Source organism: Myodes glareolus, chromosome 10 (genome assembly GCF_982192425.1).
Source record: "Myodes glareolus chromosome 10, mMyoGla1.1, whole genome shotgun sequence".
Taxonomy (NCBI): Eukaryota; Metazoa; Chordata; class Mammalia; order Rodentia; family Cricetidae; genus Myodes; species Myodes glareolus.
Window position 1 is genome coordinate 85827963 of NC_142035.1, and position 20154 is coordinate 85848116.

A 20154-nucleotide genomic window follows, 5' to 3' on the forward strand; every position below is an offset into this window, starting at 1 on the left:
ACCTCGAGCTCCGGTTGCTCTGACCTCCAGCCTCGGTGAATTAGACCTTAAATCTCGAGCTAAAATAAGCCCTTTCTCCTGTAAGTCACTTCTTTCGGAACTCACAGGCGCCGTGGCAGCTAGGTGAGCTTGTGCAAACATACACCACAGCCTGTGACTCAGGGGCTTCTCATGTTCTTCAAGCAACTCTAAGTGGAAAACCTGGGTTTGGATCCTGCTGCTACCTTCATTAACTTTGCTGCTTCCCTCCTACTGTGCAGCCTGCAGAGGACTCTGCCATTTTGCTCTTGGCAAGACTGTCTCTTCTACCTAGCACAGCCCCCTAAAGTAGCGCTTCCTCAGAGAGGTTTCCCCTGTCTAAAGACACTCTCCAGTACCCTGGTCCTCCCACCCCACCCCAGTCTCCTTCCGGAACCCTGTTGCCTCTCCTTGCTTGGCACATGACACAAATCCAGTAAGGACAGTGGTTCCTCCAGAGGGGCAGGGCTGTCTCCTGCCATTTCTCAGTGGGATGGACCATTAGGGGACACTTGTGTTGTTGGGGGTGGGGTGGGGTTGTAGTCCTAGGGAGTTAGCAGGAGAGGGGTTAGCTGTTTCAGTAAGTACAAAATAGCACTGATGACCTGACCCTGACTGTTTGATCTTAGCCTTTGCCGGCAGCTGTGTGAGCAATCCCTTGGTCTTAAGCCAGCTCCTTCAGAGAGAGATCCCTCAGCTGTCGGACAAGTGGGCAAGATCAGAATGGAGCCACGCCTGGCCGAGAACAGGCCCATGGGATCCAGGACACTTCAGTAGCTATTCCAATGTGGGCTCATTTGAATGATTTATTTCCTGCCGTTCACAAAGGGAGACAGAGAAAACAAGGCTGAGCCAGTAGGATTAGAAGTGGGAAGTAGAAATGAGAAGGAAGCAACTGCCAATGCGGTTGGGAATGAGCACGGAATTTGGCTCTGAGCTTCCTGGCAGCCCTTGTGAAAAGGGAAGCCCGAGCAGCCCCAGCAGTCACAGAGGTCCTCTCGTTAACAAGGAAGACGCTCACGGGTTCCTTGGGGGAGGTGTAATTTGTTCCAGTTTTAGTTTTTCCAGGCAATAAATCCTGAATGAAATTTCTCCTTTGAGGCTGTTGACGATATGGTTAATTGATGGGATAAATAATATGCTTGTCTTACCCTAAGTGTGGAAATGACTCTCTAGAGACCTGGGAGCCACTTACCACATAGCTCACTGGGTATGGGTTTTGTTTGGGAATCCTTATTTATTTGTTATTATTATTAGTGGTTTTTATTTTATTTTATTTTATTTTATTTATTGAATTCGTATAGCATTTTCAGACAGGGTCTCTCTGTGTAGCCCTGGCTGTCCTGGATGGGCATTCTTATTATTAACGGATCTCACATTGACTTTCCCTCTGAAGAGCTAAGATCTACTCGTAAACCACATCTTGACATCTTCATGGGGACATTTTTGCAAGGAGAGGGGAGGCAGACCCTGGCTTCCTCTCACAAGACAGTGGCGAACTCTTTGTGTGCAACAGTTAAGGAAGAAAACATAGGAAATCCTTGGTCACACTGTGGGAAAGAGTAAGGAGAAGGGGAGAAGACACTGTCTAATGGAGGGAGGACATTTCAAGTCCGGCTTGGCTCTCCCCCTGCCTCTAACTAGCTTTATGATTTCAGGCAGGTTGGACCTCTCTGAGGATGTTTCCCTTTTGGTGAGAAACGCTACTTGCCTCAGATGACTGAGAAGGCAAAGGGATGCTGTATGTCCTATTCATTTCAGCTCCTGTCCCTGAGGGACCCCCCCCCCCCCGGGATCTCCAGTGAGCACTCTCCCACCACATTTCTGGGATTCAGGCCCAGCTTACCCACAGAGGGAAGCTTGAAGCAAGGGGCTTGTCTTACCTTGACCATTTTCTGTAGGGGGTCCTATAAACCCTGTCAAATGGTTCAGATCAGAGAAAACCAGTCTCCAAAGACTGTTCGGTCTCTAAAGGGCCTCTGGTGTGTGGCCACACTCTTTCGTTTCCTCTATCTCTGTCTTCATCCTATCTACTCTGCACCAGGCACTCACTAGTCCCTGCAAGCCATGTGTCAAACCCAGGGCACATGGACATCTCCAGGTCATTACTTGCCCTCCAGGCATGCCACCCTGTGGATTCCTGGACCACCTTTGGTGTTTCATGTATGGGCTCTTCCCCACAGAAGAGACAAGTGGCTAACTCCTCCATGGTGTGTTGGTTAGGGCATGAACTTGAGGTAGGCTTACAGACCTCTGACTGGGCTGGAGCCTCACTGGAAAACACGGTTCCTGGTCCTCATCTACATTACCTGCAATACCCAGAGCTTCAGAAAGCCACAGTTGTTGACTGCCGAACAGCACAGCATCTAGACAGCTCTGTAGTATTACAGCTGGTTCTGGACTCTTTACACCCTCAGGGCTCACACTAGAGCTGGCAGCTGGACCTTACAACCTTGCAAGATGAGGAAACAGAGTCAAAGCTGTAGACACTCAAGGTCATAATGCAAGCTATCAAGGTCAAGAGAAATAAGTTGTCACGGCTCCTCCTCTGCTAGTCCCCATCAGGTGTCCAGAAACTCACCACAGGAGTGGGTGTCCACCCTTGGACAGCCCTCTGCTTCTTGGAACTGTCTGGTCCTTCCAGGACAACCTGGCACTGGGCAGGTCTTCTAAGACCTCTTCCTGAGGTAGACTCCTTTTTGACAACTTGTAGCCTGAGGTGAACCCAGGGACCCCACACCACTCAGCCTTCCCTTGTGGGGGGCAGTAAAAAGAAGGGGCTGCTTGGGGTATGGCTGTCCTGGTTCCCCATCTCTCCAACCACAGTTTCTTCAAAAGACCCCAGCCTCACTACATCCCTTCAATATTTCTTCTTGCTGAGTCCCATTTCACAGACGGAGAAAATGAGGCACCGGGCAAAGAAGGGCTTCTTAAACATCTTTTCCAAATGAGCTACGGAGCAGTCGCTCCCAGATTTCTATTCTGACTCGGTACTGTACTTTGATCTGAGCAGCAAGTGAGGCTCACCCTTTAAGCCTGCAGCCCCACATACTTAATTTTTTATTGCGCCCCAGGGCCCTTCTTCTTGGTGTTCAGTGGGACACACATCACCCAACTTTGGTTGGTACTTCCAAACTGCCGAGCACCCAAAGGGTTAAAGGGGCCGGGAAGGGGACCCAGTAAGGGTTAAAATTATAAACACATTTATCGCCCTCTGACTATTTATTCGGTTCCAGACCGACAGCATCGAAGCTGGGCAGAGCCAGTGGGCACCCTCGGATAGACTTGCGCAAACGCCACAACTTTCCAGCACGACCCCCCGAAAGTATCCCGGGCGCAAAGTTGGCGCAGCCCGCTCCTCCTCCGCAGCGTCGCCCGCCCCGTGGGGCGCGCGGCGGGGACGCGCGAGCTCCCGCGCGGGGCCGGCTCGGGGGACGCGGGGCTCGGCGAGGCCCGGCTCCGGCCCCCTGAATTGGGGGGTCCGCGTCTGCCCCAAACGCCGCTTTCTTCCGTTTTCCATGTCATTTCCTGTACTAATAAGATGGTGGTCAAAGCAGGGGAGGAGAGCAGCAGCGAGTCGCCGCCGTGCTGCTGCCGGCGCTGAAACTTTGCCCGGCCGGGGATCCCGCGCGCGGCCGCCCTGTCCCGCCGCGCCCCGCCGCCCCGGCCCGGGTCGCCGCCCCGCGTGGGAGCCCGCGAAGGTGAGTGGGCCCGGTGGCCACCGTGGCCATGAACGCGAACATGGCTACGGAAGGCGCTGGGCGGCTCGCCAACCAGCGCGGGGACCGCGGCGACGCGCGCACGGGGACACTGGGCAGCGGGGCGCGTGCGGACGACGGGGCACGGGCCGTAGCACCGGCTGCGGGGCGGGCTCCGAGGTGGCCCGGGCCCGCAGGTTGCCGCGGCCGCCCGCCGCGGGCCTCGGGCGGCCCAGCCTCCGCCTCCTTCCTCCGCGCACTCGCCCGCCTTGTTCCACTGTAGCCTTTTCCTCGGCTCCGCCGCGCGCTGACGGACGCGGCTGCCGGCCAATGGGAGCGGCTTCTCCGGCCCGGCGTTCGGAAAGAGAACGCGTAGACAGGGGGCAGGGCGGGGCGAGGGCGGGATGCGGCCGCTGGCCTAGTTGCGGGGACCCGGTAGCCAGGGCTCCCGGACTGGGCTGGGGGCTTAGGGACTGCGTTCTTCTCTGCCACCCACTGCGGGCCTAGGGCGGCAGAGGAAGGGCGTGGCTTTCATCTATTTTAAGTCTTGATTGCGGCGTGGACTCTTCGGGAAATCGTTCCTGAGTGTCGTCTCCACCCCCACCTCCCCATTACTGGTCCCCAAGGTACTATGTGATGCAAAAACTGCAGAAACTTGGTGGCCAATGACCTTCCTCCGTCAAGGCCAACGTGCCCTAGGCAAGTCGCTGCAGGGACTACGGAGCAGCCTTGGGCGAGGACGGCAAAAAGTTGCTGGTGTCTTGAGCACTCCAGAGAAGGAGCTCAGACCCTTAGGATGAGTTGGCAACACAGAGGAGGAAAGCCTCCTATTTTGTTTTATTTTCTGGCCATGGCTTCTTATGGAGGATAGCTGTGGTCTGTAGTTTAGAGTCATCTAGAAGAAGCACACCCAGTCCTTTGTGCTTGGGGACTGCGAGTGGTGAAAGAAGGTTGTGCTTCATCTTGGGGACGCTATAAACTTCGGGAGTTTTGTCCACCCTGAAGTAGACTAATTTTCCATGAAGTGTGACGCCTGTGGCACCCCCACTTGCCTTGCCCACTTGTCCCCTATAGAGGAAGGCTGGGACGTTCCTGGGTCTTGGTTTGGTAGTCCACGGTGTATGGTGTATGAGTCAGAAGCCCCAGCTTGTTTGCATCATCCCTAGGGAGTGGGGCATGGTCTCTGCTGGGAACCTTCTGGGCACATAGTCCAGGCCCCTTGATTTCTTTAGTTTCATGGGAAGGGCATCTTCAGGATCCTTCCCACAGGGCATTGGACTTGGAGGGCTGGTGTTGATGTCTTCAGGGCGCTTTTCCTCCCTACAGTGGGCTCAGTGCAGCCCTGCTAGGAGTCAGCCAGAAGAGCATTGAGATAGGAGCAGTCAAGTGATTGACCCAGGGTCTGGTCCATGGTTTCAGAAGTGAGAACCATCTTGGGTATCGCAATTGCTTGCCAGACCCCAGCCTGTTTCACACAGCCCCTAACTGGCAGTGCCCCCAAGGAGCAGCTGTTCTTAGGGGTCTCTTCTGAGTGTCCTTCTCAGAGATGAGGGTTTTGTTTTGTTTTGTTTTTTGTCCCAGGGACCCTTAGTCTGTCACCATAGTCACCACCTCCCACCTGGGTTGCTGGAGTTTTTCAGTCCCCGTGTTTCTCAGATTGGTTCTCCGAGTTGTCTGCCTGGTGAGCGTCTACCATCTGGCTACCTCTTCACCTAGATTTAACACGGTCTTAATCAGCAAATGTAAAGGAGAGAAAGACCATAGAACAGGAACTGGAGGGTCAGGCCTGCTTATTAAGTTGTCCCGAGGTCTCTCGCTTGAGGATCTTAACATATTCATAACTTTGCCTTCATAAGCTTCCTCCACTGCTGATGTCACTCAAGGGTGCAGAATGTCACAGGTCCTTGTGGGAAACACGCTAGAGTCTGTTTCCCTTAGCCAGTTCACCCATCTCCAGGCCCAGGAAGCTCTCTTCAGCCAATCCGTCCTGGCTTCCTCTCCCCACAACTCACGACATGTTGGTGAAGCCACACTGCCCAACTTATAGAGCCCAAGAGAATGCACCTGCTCTCGCCCAGCTGCCCACTGCAGTCAGGAGTGGTACAGCTAAGGTCACCACAGGCTCCTGCGCCCCCTTGAGTCTGATGAAGGACCACATTGTCACTAGACCGAGATGTCTGCCTTCCTCAGCCTCATCTGCCCTCCCTGTGTCCAGCCCACTCTGCCCTGGTCGACCCCTCTTGGAATCCTGACCTAGAATTTATGAATGAGCGAAAGATGGTGAGGGCAGGATGGTGTGGAAGGGTGGTCTTTTGTGGTCTCCCACAGGTATTTCCAGCGAATCCAGGCATACCACAAGGCGGAGTTCAGGTCCTCTTATTCTAGGATGAGGCCGTGTGACTAGCTAGTGAGTTTGGACCCACAGAGATGGGTTACTTGAGGCTTAGAGCATTTAGCTGTCAATGGGAGACGCTCCTAGCTTCTCTGTCAATGGGAGACTCTCCTAGCTTCTCGTTCTTGGTGGTGTGGCATCTGGAAGCAGGATGGGAGCTGCTTCTGGTTCACATCCTAAGCAGTGTTCTTTGATGGTTCATAACCATGCAGTACAAGTGAGAGATAGACCTTTGTTGTTTTAAACCTCTGAGACCCGGGCTTATGGTCTCACATCATCACCAGACCACAGGTCCTGTTCCAGGTAGGTGGCTTGTGTCTGAGAGCTGCCTTCTGTGAGTCCTTGACCGTGAGTGGGAATCACCGTGAGCAAAGGTGGAGTACAGGCGGTATGCTCCGAGTCCCTGACCCGAATCCCAGCTGGGAGGTTTCAGACACAGCCTTGAGTAACTCGTAGAGGGCGAGTGTGAAGCTCGTGGTCTTTGCAGATGCCCGGGCCCAGCAGTGCTGAGCTCAGAAAACGTTGATGGGCAGTTCCGGGAGCATAAGGGATAAGATCGGAGACCCCCAGGGTCTCCAGTGATGTAAGAAGATGATCAGGGAAAGAGCTGACAGGTGGGGAGGATGGTTGACAGCAGCTGGTGTTTCCCAAGGGCTTACCCTGTCGGACACTATGTCTGAGGCAAGGGCATTCATTTAGCTGCTTTGGAATCTGAAGGTCCAAACAACATGACTCCAGCTCTAGGGAGGGTCCCCTTGACAGTGTCTCACTGTGGTGGATGGCACCGTAGAAGGTCACATGGTAAGACAGGCAGTCTGGAAGGACCATCTTCAAAGAACACATCAGGCTTCCACAAAGAACTGCTAGTTCCTTTCAGGACGGGACCCTCAGTAACCCAGGGACCTCCTCGTGGGCCCTGTGTCTTCAAGCCCTAAGTGACCCAGGGACCTCCTGCTGGGCCTCCAAGCCCTCAGTGACCCAGGGACCTCCTCGTGGGCCCCGTTTCTTCAAGTACTACCACCTCTGCACTGTCTCGGGGCATGCACATGAACCACTAGGGACACACTCAAGAGCAGGCTACTCCATACTGCATCCCTGTTCTGAAGACACCCACAGGTGTTCCCAGATCGGGGTACTGAGACTCTGAGAGCTGGGGTGAGGGGTACAGAGCTAACGCATGATCAGAATTGAAAAGTGGCAGTCTGATGTCACCTCCTGAGAGCAGACTCTTGCAGCCAAGGCAGAGGGTCCCGGGACCTCCTTGATTAGGATGGGCAGGGTGTTGAGGGCGAGAACGACAGGAGAAGCATGGATGTGAGGAAGGGGCCCAGGCCAGCCTCTGAGAGGCAGGAGTGGCTTGGTGGCTGGAGAGTGTGTGGGTGCTGTTAAAGTGTCATGTGGGGTCAGATGGCCCCCCTGGGTTTGAGCCGAGGAGTGCCTAGCCTGGGAGTACCTGGGAGTGGACTTGAGGACTTGTTCTGAGGGTAGCTGGTAATCTCCACCTCTGAGTGAAGTCTGCAAGTGTTTGGAGGCCCAGAGCCCCGTGTTCTCAGAGAAGCCAGGGAGGGGCTTCTCGGCAGCTGGCCCAGGGGCCATGCCGGAAAAACAAGCCACGCAGAAAGCCAGAAGACAAAAGAGAGGGAGAAAAGAAGGAGAAAAATGTGCGCTGTTATTTTAAAAAGCGTATTTCCTATTGCAGATTCGTGTCAGCTGAGACTGAGAGGGCCAGTATCACATACACACTGTGTCCTAACACTGGTGGCATCCCCCCAACGAAAGGCTGCAGGAGGGGAAATCAGGGGCCTGGGACTGGGTGTCATCCTGCCCTTCATTCCTTCGTCATGTATTCTTGCCGTGCCAGGCTTGGGCCACTCGGTCCCTGCCTTACACAGCTCACAAGCCAGTGGAGAGCTAAACACAATTAAATGTCATAGGTTATGGTCGATGGGAAAGGGGATAGCTGTGGAGTCCCAGTCAAGGAACAGTCTCAGAAGAGGAAGTCTTCAACCTGGGTTTTGAAGATGGGCAGGATGTCAAGGGGGAGAGAGAGGAGACCTGTGGACAGCCTTGGAAAGCGTGGGTCTGTGGTTGATGAGTGGATGGATGGATGCGAGAGGGTGGGACAGGTGGAGCAGAGCCGTGTCCTCCTCCTGCCCTGGGCCATCTCCCTGTAGTACTGCTGTCCAGTTAGCTCTGTTGTGGCTTCATCTCCATCACCGGGACTGCCAAAATACTGCCTCCTGCGGCGCTTTCCTGCTGAGAGTTGTAACCCACAGAGCTCCCTCCCTCAGCTTCCTGCTTTCTCTCTTTAACTTGCCTTATGTCTTCCTTACCTATTTTTTATTTCTCCCTCTCTGTTAGTTCTCAGAGAGCTGGAATTTCTGAGACCTGGTTCACTCCTGTGAGAGGAGTGTTGTGTGAGGTTGCAAGTTACTGGCATGCCTCATGAAGGGCATTCTCTGCCTCATCTTTGTTTCCCTCGTCTATAGTTTAGGATGCTGAGGATCAGAAAGGGTAAGCTGTGTAACTGGGATCTGAAGCTGGGCCACCCGGCCCCTGAGTGCTCCCTGACGCCAGTCCCTAGCGGAGTTGCACAAGTTTGCACACTGGGCTGCAAGGAGCCTCAGAAGGCTTTTCTAAGACACAGTGACCAGACGCTTGGTCCAGAAATGCTGGATAGAAAGGTTTGCTGAGGTGATAGAAGAGGAGGGTGAAGCCAGCAGGATGGTTGCGGGTCAGAGCAGACAGGTGAAGGGTCAGCTCGAGCAGACAGAGAATCCTACACGGTGTCGCTTGGGAATGCCCGGATCTGAGCCCTTGCAGGGAGATAGCAATTTGGTGGGGGTTGGGGTTGTGCCTTGCAGAGGACATGGGGCTCAGGTCAAGTGCTCCCAGGCTGGCTGTTCCCTGAATGTAGAAGAGAGTGATAACAGTTACCACCCAGCTTAGGGCTGCACAGACAGCTCCCAGCAAGCACCGGGCACCAGTGCCTGGTGTCACTTAACTTGGAGCTACCTACCTGGATCCATAGTCACTGTGCACCAGGGAAGCATGTCCTGGGCATGGAGATAATCTGGTATCCCTTACTGAGAACAAGGTACCCTAAAAGAGATGGATAGAAGCCTCTGTGCTGACTGGCTTCAGTTTCCTCTTCTGGCCACTGAGATGAGGGTATCAATCCTGCCTCATATTCGTGAAAGAAAATCTTTCCCTCTTTGTTGTCAGTGCCAAACTGAGACACTGTTAAGCTTCTATGGTGGGGGACACATTTATTGAGTATCAGGGACCTTGGCATCCATTTATGGAAGGGGAACTTGTGGCTCAGAGAGGTCCCTTGACTGATTGAAGGACACACAGCTTGGACTCTTCCCGGTCACCCTGTGAAAGCTACATCACAAAGGAAGCCTTAGGGGCCACGATCTGTCTTATCTAATAACTCCCAACAGGTTTCTTGTGCTTTAAAACAGATTTGATTGGTAGGATCTTGGCTGACGCAGCTGGGTCCAGGACCTTCCCCACCCTGGGAACCTCACACTCAGAATGCAGCATCACACTTGGCTCGACCAAGAGTCTCAGGTGAAGCGATGATGGGGGGGGGGCAGACATGGACGGCTGGCGCCCTGCCTCCCGGCATCAGCCTCAGAGCAGGGTGACTGTGCAGGCAGTTCTGTCTTTTCCAGGAGACACACCTGAGCCTCTGGAGCTTTCTGCTCTGCCCTCTGACACAGAAGGAGACTCTGAATTCCACCCCACCCCTGTTCTGCCTTCTCCCCAAACCTTTATCCAGACTCCCAAGGCAAACAGGTAAGCTCACAGGACACCTCATGGTGTCCTTGAGGAAACTGAAGCTCAGAGGCTAGAAGTGACTTATGAAAAGTCATGTGCGTTAGAGTGGCCAGCCTCCAAACCTCACCTTCTGCTGTGCCCCAGGGCCTCTCTCCTGGATATATTCGTAGTAAGCAGTTTCAATACTTGGGGAAGGGTTGTAAGTAAACACACGGTGAGCAGGCTACAGGGGTGGGAGTGGGGCTCTGGATAGGATTTGACTCAACCCTGAGCTGAGCTGGTGTGGACATCACTGAGAAAGGAAATGTGGAGCCACTCCTACAGAGGCAGAGCTCACAGACTGCCGTCGCCTGTTTTCTCAGACTTTTCTGGAGGGAAAGGATGAGGGTCAAGAAAAGGTCCCACTACCAGCGTCCCTGGTGATGGCGTACCTGGCTTAGGATACAAGAGAGGCAGGAACAATGGCCAAGCAGACCCTTGGTTCCTGCAGGGAGGCAGCTTGTCATGGGGACGCATCCAGTAGACCCAATATTACCGTGGCCTGAGGTAGGGTGTGACTCTGGGGGGTGGAAACTGTGTGTGGGACCTCGCTCAAACCTCACAGTCCCACTACGGTCAGGATGGCTTACCCTGTGTGTGCCCGTCTATCTATATGCCTGTAAAGCCCTCTGCAGGCCAGCTGGGTTCCAGAAGGCAAGTCAGACTAGCCAGGGAGCTTGGTGTTTGCCGAAGACTCAGTGACCAAGTGAGCGGCTGCGGTGAGGAGAAGCCTCTTGCCTTGGGAAGGGAAGAGGAAGTGTGCTAAAGAGACCGGTGGCTTAGCAGCTGGCACAGGACTTACCCCCAAAGATGTAGTATGAAATCCCAAGAAACGTTGAGCTCCCTCTAAGCCCCAGTAGCAGCCATGCGTGCAGGAGGCACTTATGTGTGCACATCCCACGAACCTCAGCCATCCCGCGATGCTGGTGTTCTGGGATCCAGTTTGTAAGGTGAAATGTAGGTCCAAGGTCACGCAGCTGGTAAAGGCTGAGCCAGCTCTGTGTTACTGCTGGTGGTGACCTGGCCTGCAGGATCTTTGCCCTGGGTGACTGGTGACTTCCTCATCCCTCCCCTTGGCTGCCGGGTAGCGCAGTGAAAACATAGGACACAAAGAACCATGACCCAGGTCAGCTTGGGAAGTGGGGGGCTCTTGGCACAGGTGCAGCTGTATTATGGGGTGTTCAGACCTTCCCACCCAATGTTTTGCCAGCGGTGCCCTTTTGGAATCTGGAGATGCAAACACTACTGGATCTCCTTGGATCGCTCGGCAAGCAGCAGCCTGGCCAGGGCTGTCCAGTGTGTGCCGGGTGGACGTCTGGCCTAGGTGGGCAAGGGTTACAGGTCGCCTGGAGGGAGAGCGGAGAGCGGTACAGGCTCGGAGAACAAACTGGAGAAGCTCTTCCTCCTGCAACACATGGTCCATCACAGTTTACAAAGCCAACCATGGGTCGCTGTTTGGAAGCTGAAACAAAGTCTCTTGACCACAGATAGTTTGAGCAGCTCTGGTGCCAAGCCTGGCTTTGAGTGAAGGCAGGAACTTTAAGGAGTGGCTTTGGGCAGTGGGGAAGGAAGTGCAGGTTTACTTCCCAGAGGTAGGTGAGCAGCTGGACACTCCTCCCCCCCCCCCAAAAAAAAAGAACCCAGCAGAAGTGTGTCAGGTGGAGGGAAGGGCATTTGGGCACTGAGAACAATGTGCAAAGGTGAGCAGTGGGAGGGCCTGTGGTCCATTGAGTGACAGGTAGGCTTGGCATTTGGGAGAAGGAGGAGATGGCTCTGGACTGGAAGGAGTGGCCCTGGAAGTTCCTCAGGAGAGGTGAAATGCAGTCAGCTTTTAGGTTGAGAACTGCCCCTGTGGTGGGAGGCTTGGAATGGGGATACACACGGTCCTGGTGATTTAGAGGACAAGACCACCCTGGTGCACACTCCTTCTTTCTGCCTGTCAGGGAGGCTGCCCTTGGGAGTTGCCAGGGACGAGCTATCTGTCTATACTATGAGGCAGTTCTGGCTGGTGAGCCTGCAGGCCCCTGGGGTGAGGCCACAGCCAGGCCGTCCTGGTCATGGGCTGACATCTGTTGGGGGAGCTTCATTCCCCCCACCTCTAACACCAGAGCTTCAGGGGTGTGGCCTGGAGAGCAGCCAGTGTGGCCTGGAGAGCAGCCAGTGGGGCGTCCAGAATCTCTGGGCCTGGTGGGACCATATTCAAGGAGGGAAGTTAGGGCTTGTTGTAGAGGCTGGTATCACAGGGGCTTGTGGCCTGCTTTCTGGAGACCTGGGGCCAGGGGGTGGGATAAGAAGGGACACTGACCTGAAGTTGTCTCCTGTGTGTGGTTCCTCTAATGGCCAGGTCTGGGGCCTGCGTTCCTGCCACACCTGGAAGCTGGGCCAGTCCAAAGGACCATTACGTAGTGTTTAGAAGTTCCTCCCTCAGCTCTTCCCAGCCTCTTTTCTGAGTTGAGGGACCCACCTTGTCCTTGGGTTTCTGGGAACAGCCCAAGGTGTGCCTGGGCCTGCATGTGGCCACAAGCCCAAGGAGGGGGGGTGCCCAGGAGGGAGCTGTGGGAGCACCCTTCCCACAAGCACCAGCCTCACCCGTCTCCGTGGGGCCCTGTTAAGGGTGCCCCTGGCTCTCTCTCTGTGTTTCGCTTTCAGACCAGCTGGGTTCTGCAGCAGCTGGAGGCTGGGCAGCTGCTGTTCAGAGTCTCTGTAGTCCTACAGAACAGGGTGGGACAGGTCAGGCCTTCCTCACTGACCCAGCACGGGCTGCAGGCCAACCTGTCCAGAGTCACTGAGCTGCCTGGGTTTTGATAGTGATTCCGGTCACACTGGCAGAGTGGCAACCTGGGTGGGCACTCTGTCGGGGGTGGGGTGGGGTGGGGAGGGAGCAGGTTCCAGGTTAGTGGCCCTGGCCTCAGGTTTCCTCCTGCTACTCACTCTCCCCCAAAGCTGGCAATTTCCCTGGTGAATGTCATGCAGGACTGCCTTGCTTCTCAATGTCCCTATTTCTCAAAGGACACTCCCAGCCTGTTTGGCAGGACCCCCCCCCCCCCCACACACACACAGTGTAATCCTCTAAGGCTGCACCCAGGAGTCAGGGCACAGTCAGCTGCTTATTTTGTCTCAGGCAAATCAGTTAGTGCCTTCCAGTAACAGCCCCCTCCTCGCTTCTCTGACTGTTGTGGTTTAGAGTCCAGGCACTGCCCCTTTATTTTCTTGGCATCTTAGGTGCACCCGGAGTGTGGCTGTGACCTACTATGTTAATGGAGCCATTGTTTATCACAAAAAGGCATCATTAGCTCATCTTACCCACAGCCAGCCATCACTGGCCCAACTGACAGATGGATTGACTGAGGCTCCCAAAGGGACAATGATGTTGGTAGGGTTGTGTGTGGAGACTCATCTATTCCTCCTGGCTCTTCTCTCCACACAGGAGCTGACTTGCCGTAGTGATGTCATTAGCATTTGATTGTTACGTGATCCCAACTTAGGGTTTAGCTGGGGCTGCCAGGTTCAACCTGTTTGGAGTTAGGGTTCACTGGGCAGTCGGGGCTCTTGCCTGGGTACAGTGTCACAGTTGGGTATTTGGTCCCATGAACACTTGGTATGTGTACCTGCTTTCTCCTCTTTCCCTTCTGAGCTTCACCTCCATGCAGGGTCCTCCCAGATGCACCCTTTACCCTGAAGCACCCCAGAAGCCGGTCAGGAGCTGGAGGTCCCCGAGGAAGCTGGGTAGTGCAGGCAGGAGAAGGCTGCTCTTGATAGCCAAGCTGTTCACCTCTGACTGTTTGAATCACAAGTGGACACACATTGCCTCCCCTTCCTAGGATCTAATGTGTACAGCGCTTCTCCCTAATGACCCTATGTGTGGGTAGACAGACCTTGGTCTTGGCTCCCATTTTCCTAACCAGGCTCTGCAGAGACTCCGGTCCACCTGTGTACATGGGTATTAGAATTTTTTCTGATGCTCCATCCCTATTGTGGGTGACTGTATCGCTCAAGGGGCCTGGTAACTGTTTTCCAAGGCAGATCTTTATGTCTTTTAAATCTTGTTGTGCTGAGCTTTAATCCTATAAAGAACATACATATTTACTGTTTATATTTACTGTGAAATAAATAATAAATAAATGAACTGCACATATTTACTGTGAAAGTGGGGTGTTGACAAACAAGGCTTTCTTTAGCAGCCACAACATTCCAGACCCTACCAGCCTAGCTAGTGGCTGCCGGAGCCCTCCAGCCTTCTTTCTGTACACAGATGCATAGCATTCAGCACATAGACAGCGATAGTTGTCTGAGTACTGCGGTACTGAGTCCTGGGTTCAGTAACCCTCACTTAACATTCTACCTACAAAATCCGGCTTTTGTGTAGTGTGTGTGCCTCTGTGTGTGAATGTCGGGTGTGTGTATACATGTGCTGTGCTTGCAGAGACGAGAGCTCAGAGTCAGATGTCTTCCTCAGTCACGCGTCACCTGTGACTGCTACGGTCTCCAGCTTACCAACCCTGGAACTCATTAATTTGGCTGGACGGGCTGGCCAGCAAGCCCTGGGACACCATCTGCACCGTCCTTGGGATTCTGACCTGGCTCCCCCAGAGCCACCGTTTCCAGATCTGTGGCTTGGCCTTACCCACTACGAACCAGAAATAACAGCTCTCACGTCACCGAGCAACCTTAAGGGGAAAGGGCTGGCCAGGCGAAGGGTAGGTGCCTGGCCGTGTCCCTGTCATAGAGTTCTGCCTTTGCCTTAGCGCGTCATCACCTCACGGTTGCTGAGCCTGTGTCCCTGGTGGGCAGACTGGGTTGGCTCTCGCCATCGTGACGCCTCCCATCCCCGGTCAGCAGTGTCCCAGAGGACACAGCTGCCTGGGAATGCACTGGGTGATCACATTTCTACCCTGCTTGGCCAGGAAGGTTCTGGATAGGGGCCTGCAGAGAAAGAGGCTGAACTGGTCATTTGCTCTGAGGAGGTGGCCAGGAGCATAGTACCTAATGTAACCCCACACCTTGGACACACTGGCCGATTTTTCAATGGGTCCGTTGTGGATGTGGATTTGATCTCTGTTGAATTGCGGGTGGGCAGGAGAAGAAAGCAGCTTGGGGCCAGACTGTCCCCTGGGAACTGGGTGTCTTAGAGCCATGTTGGCCCAGGCAAGGGTTTGCCTCGGTCTCTGGGGCACATCATTCTCCTGGTTCCACTTTGGTGCTGGGAGAACGACATCTGGCTTCACCTGCAGCCTTGCCAAAGGCAGAGCACCTGCGTGCCCCACCTGGCTCCTGACCAGCTTGCCCAGCCAAACAGGTCCCCTGGCTGTGGCCATTGCTCAGGTGGAGAAACCAAGTTATTTTACAGATTCCTAAATGACATTCTCAACGCCACCCACATGGTTGGCCACTGGCGGAGCTGGAGTGGTACCCATGCCATCTGGCTGACCATCCACCTCTTTCTCACAAGGCCACCCAATGTGATCATTTTGGCAGTGGTTACCCAGGCGGGCAGCCCGCTTGGCCTTGGCTTTCTGGGCAGTGATGTGTGGTCAGAGAGTGCAGACAGCAGGGATTACATTCCAAAAGCAGAGGAGTGTGTGGCTGGCCCTGGCCCAGTCCTCCCCAGCACCAAGCCACATTCCCTCCTGGTAGTTGAAGTGGCCAGCTGAAGAACCACTACTCCAAGGTCCCTCTGTCCTCTTAGAGAGAGAACTCTGGGACCTGTCTTCTGGGAAGGGAGCTGTGACAACAGTGGGGACTCCCAGGGAAGCAGAGAACAGCCACCCTTGGTCCCGTGTTCCACTGGGGAGAACACATCTCTGAAACAGCAAGGGGTTGGTGGTGCTGGTGGCGGCAAGGCACCTGCCAGTCCCTCTGTCCTGGCTGCTGGCTCCTGCTCTTCTGCTGTTGCCTTACTCTGAAGGTGCTGGCCTGACCTCGCTTGAAATGAAGGTCATGAGCATGTTAGAGGGATTTGCACAGCGGTCCAGTCTCACATCTCTCGTGTGTACTGAGAGCTTACCTGAGCTAGGTGCCACTAAGTACCTCATGATGCATCTTAACTCCATCCTCAGAATAACCCGAGGTGGCTGCCATTGTTAGCTCCCATGTACAGCTGGGGAAGCTGAGGCATGGGGAGATGGCCTCACCGTGTAGCCCAGATTGGCCTTAAACTCATAGGGATCCTCCTGCCCCAGCCTCCCAAGTGCTAGAGTTAAGATGTACCTGTCTAGCCCCATACCCATGAGCTACATAAGCAGGGGACCTATCTGACTGGAATAAGGGCCTTCATGGGAGGCACTGAGGACTGGGGGCTTTGAGTCCCCGCTTGGCCTCTTGGCACACCAGTTTTGGTGAGAAGAGGCCCACACAGTATAGCTGGGAAGCTCTGTACCCAGGGCCCTGGCCATGGCAGCTGTGCTCACTCCCGGAGACTGGAGACCGGCAGCTGAGCTGATTTGAACCACATCCTAGGGAGTAGGCGGTGCCCCTCCCAGCTGTCCACACAGCAGCTCAGCTGCCAGCCCCCAGGGATGGAAGTGCATTCTCTCTGCATGGGTGGCTGTGGAGTATTACCGGTACTGGTGTTGGCTTCCTCTGGAAAGTGTCCACCTTCATGCAAGACACTTGAGTTACCATTGAACTCTACGGTCTCCTCTACCTAGCCTACAATGCTCTCCCCTTCCCTGCCACCCATGAGCCCACCTGGGCTAATGAGGCTCAAGAAGGAGAGGTAACTTACCTGCTTCACCGGTCTGCATGAACCTCCCTCCAGCAGCTCCTGTGTTCCTCATGGGTCCCACAGATAGGAACAGCTACCTCAGTGAAAACTAGAGCAGGGTCTCTGCTGGGCTTGTAAGTGACCCTGCATGCAGGGAGTCCCCCACTTCCACCCAGATTTGCCCTCTGCACAAAGCCCAGCAGCAGGATCTCTGCAGTGGTACTCACGCTTGCTGTTGTCTCTGTGAGCCCCTTGCTCTGGGTTAGGAAGAACCACCACCTTGCCAGTGGATAGAATAGGGCCTGGGTTCCAGAGCCTGAAACTGGAAAACACATAGTAGGCATGGGGGGGGGGGGGTTGCCGGTGTCCTCCTGTCTCACTCACCTGAGGACTGGAGACCAGAAGTGCCAAGTGTGGGAAAGCATTACAACCTATGGAAGGAGGGGTCTGGCTTCAAATGCAGTTTTGTTACTTCTCTGTAGTTGCCCAAGCAGCCTCTCTGAGACTTATTTTCCTCGCCCATGGAATGAAGGCAGTAAGATGGAAGGATAGGTACCCAGCAGGAACCCAGGCATGCGTCCATTTGCTGCAGGTCTGCTGCCAGGGAGGGGACAAGAAGGGACTTAAAGCTCTAGAGTCGGTGCCAGCAGCCCAGGAAGCGGAGGGCAAAAATAGACGAGTCCGGAGACAGGGGCTCCAGATGGCCAGGCTACCCTCTGCCAACCCCAAGCCTGCGTAAGTCCTCCCTCCTGGGGCTGGTCCTTGCATAAATTACCCCTTGGCAGGGTGGGCTAATTTTATCTTTTTGATTTTCGTGATTCATTTCTCATCTGGGAACCTGTGAGAAACATGGGAAGGGCTCTGCAGGTTGGGTGCTGGGTGCCAGCTGCGGTGGAGTGCCGCGTCCATGCGGGTGCCAGCTGCGGTGGAGTGCCGCGTCCATGCGGGTGCCAGCTGCAGTGGAGTGCCGTGTCCATGCGGGGTGCAGCTGCGGTGGAGTGCCATGTCCATGCGGGGTGCCAGCTGCGGTGGAGTGCCGTGTCCATGTGGGGTGCCAGCTGCGGTGGAGTGCCGCGTCCATGCGGGTGCCAGCTGCAGTGGAGTGCCGCGTCCATGCGGGGTGCAGCTGCAGTGGAGTGCCATGTCCATGTGGGTGCCAGCTGCGGTGGAGTGCCGCGTCCATGCGGGTGCCAGCTGCAGTGGAGTGCCGCGTCCATGCGGGGTACAGCTGCAGTGGAGTGCCATGTCCATGTGGGTGCCAGCTGTGGTGGAGTGCCGCGTCCATGCGGGGTGCCAGCTGCGGTGGAGTGCCGCGTCCATGCGGGGTGCCAGCTGCGGTGGAGTGCCGCGTCCATGCGGCGTGCCAGCTGCGGTGGAGTGCCGCGTCCATGCGGGGTGCCATTGGCAATCATGATTTGGTGTAAATGAGCTGCAGTGGATCCCCGGGGTGGAATACAGCGGCTTCACCACAGTCTGTTTTGGCCTCTGTGATAGAGTAGATTGGCAGGAAGATGTTTGTCGCCTGCTGGTCCAGTGGTGGAGTTGGCTTAAGGTCGGTTTTTCCCTCCGCTGTGGTGACAGAATGCAAATGAGTGCTACAGGAAACCAAGCCCCACTGCCTCACGTACAGACAGGTAAACTGAGGCTCAGTGCCCAAGAAGAAGAGGTCAGGCTCACAGCAGCCCAGCTTGACTGTGTCTTTTCATTTCATAAGGGGACAGTGGGAGGCTCACTGTGATCACACCAGGGCTCTCCCTGGCACCTGCCCTCCCAGTTTCTGTCTGAGCTGCTTCTTGCAGGGATCTGGCTGCTTCTCCTGCACTCTGGGAGCAAGCGCTTGCATCGGCTTCACCTCAGCGTTGCAGGGTTCAGTGTGGGGGAGCGGTCCAAAGGAAGATGAGCTGGCAGGCTGGACAATTCCCGAGTCATCATCTGGAGCTGCCACACAGGTCACCAGCTCAGGTGTCTCGCACAGGAGACACAGGAGGTCGACTGCCTTTGGGGCTGGGCAGCCGCGCTGACCCATCTGAGCAGGGCTCCCACTTACCCCCAACATACCACCACCATGTGGAGCCGCATGCCCAGTGTGACTGTGGAGAAGCTGACTGTCCACACTTTCCTATGGCAGAAATAAAAGTCGAGAAAGCCGCAGCAGCTGCCAGTTTTCCACCTACACTTCCTTCTTGTCGCCTCAGGGTGGAGCCGGTTCCATGGTAATTACCTTGTAGGACCTCTCAGGTAACCCCTGTCTTCCCTGCGCAGGATCCCTGTCTTACAAGATTGCCACCTGGAAACAGTGGTAAGAGGGTAAGTGGGCTTTGGGCCGATTAGACTCCACACAACTGCTGTGCAGCTTTGTTCAAGCCACTTAACCTCTCTGAACTTCTATCAGAAAAGCAAAGGAAAACTGCCTCCAAGGTCATGGACTTTATGAGATACAACCTGCCAGAAACTCAGCTGTTGTGCAACCATGGAATGTTGCATGAAGTGCAACCTTGGCTCTGCTCAAGGTCCAAGAGGGTCCTGAGAGCTTCCGGCACCGTTGGATCCAGTGACTCACACAATGTCTTCAGGGCTCTGTCCAGCCTTCTTGGCTTTCTTCTGTGCTGACTCCATTTATAGGCAGCTGCTGGGGTGGTGTGGGGGTGGAGCACAAGCCTGGCAGCAGGCACCTCTGTTCTGCATCCTCTGAAACTCCACTGCGGGCCTCCTACCCTTCCTTGCACCAACCATTGGGTATTGCTGATCCAGTATGCAGATCCAGGCTCTCATTGGTTGGTCTCAACAATTGCACACCAAACTGGAGAAGAGACAGGGCGAGTCCTGTCCACAGGCATGGTTGCTGAGCCATGAGGATGGGAACCTTGTTCCCAGCATGTAATATAGTGCTGGCCTTCAGTATCGGTACCGCAGGAGCACAGGTCAAGAAGGAATGAATGGGCGCCCTCCACTGGGTTTGGAAGACACCAGGCCAGGGCACTGACATATTAGAGCTTCCTCCTTCCACCTCCTTCCTGGACGCCTGTGAGGAAGGTCACCTTTCTGGCAGTGTTACAGCTCAGCAGAGCCTCTTCCTTCTAAGCCTGTCAGCTCACCAGAGCAGCCCAACGACCCCCAGTTTGCCCCACAGGTGTGTGACAGACAGTCATCAGTGTTAGTGACCACGCATACTCAGGCATCTTACCCGACGTTGGTCTCCTTTATCTGTGAGCTTCAGTAGCTCACACTGCTTTTCCTCCTTTTGAAGCAGAGCTCCTGTCCCATCATCTGTAAGGAAGGGCACGGTGAGGAGTGAGAGCATGTATACAGTAGGTGCCTATGAAAGGCAGGATCTCTGCCTCCCTCAAAGTCATGATCTCCGTCAGCACACGGACTTGTGCATGAGCCTTTCCACGTACACGGAAAAGTGCTTGCTCAGTACGTACATACGTATGTACAGACACACACACACACACACACACACACACACACACACACACACACACGATCATGGGAGTAAGCCCAAGCACACTGTGTCA

The 20154-nt window shown here is 54.9% G+C and overlaps 1 protein-coding gene and 1 long non-coding RNA gene across 3 annotated transcripts in view; one reads left to right on the top strand and one right to left on the bottom strand.

Moving 5' to 3' along the window:
* Nucleotides 1-3242: 3242 nt before the first annotated feature.
* Nucleotides 3243-20154, top strand: part of Prdm11 (PR/SET domain 11) — an 82144-nt gene continuing 65232 nt past the window's right edge. For both annotated transcript variants that reach the window (XM_085696625.2, XM_085696635.2), the window contains exon 1: nt 3243-3719. In XM_085696625.2, the coding sequence (XP_085552751.2) occupies nt 3537-3719 (183 nt within the window). In that variant the 5' untranslated portion in view covers nt 3243-3536. The remainder of the gene's footprint in view (nt 3720-20154) is intronic.
* Nucleotides 11054-12946, bottom strand: LOC146892632 (uncharacterized). The gene is made up of 2 exons (XR_015004124.2): nt 12239-12946; nt 11054-11338 (listed from the first exon to the last, which is right to left on the bottom strand). It is a non-coding gene; the product is annotated as an uncharacterized LOC146892632 (long non-coding RNA).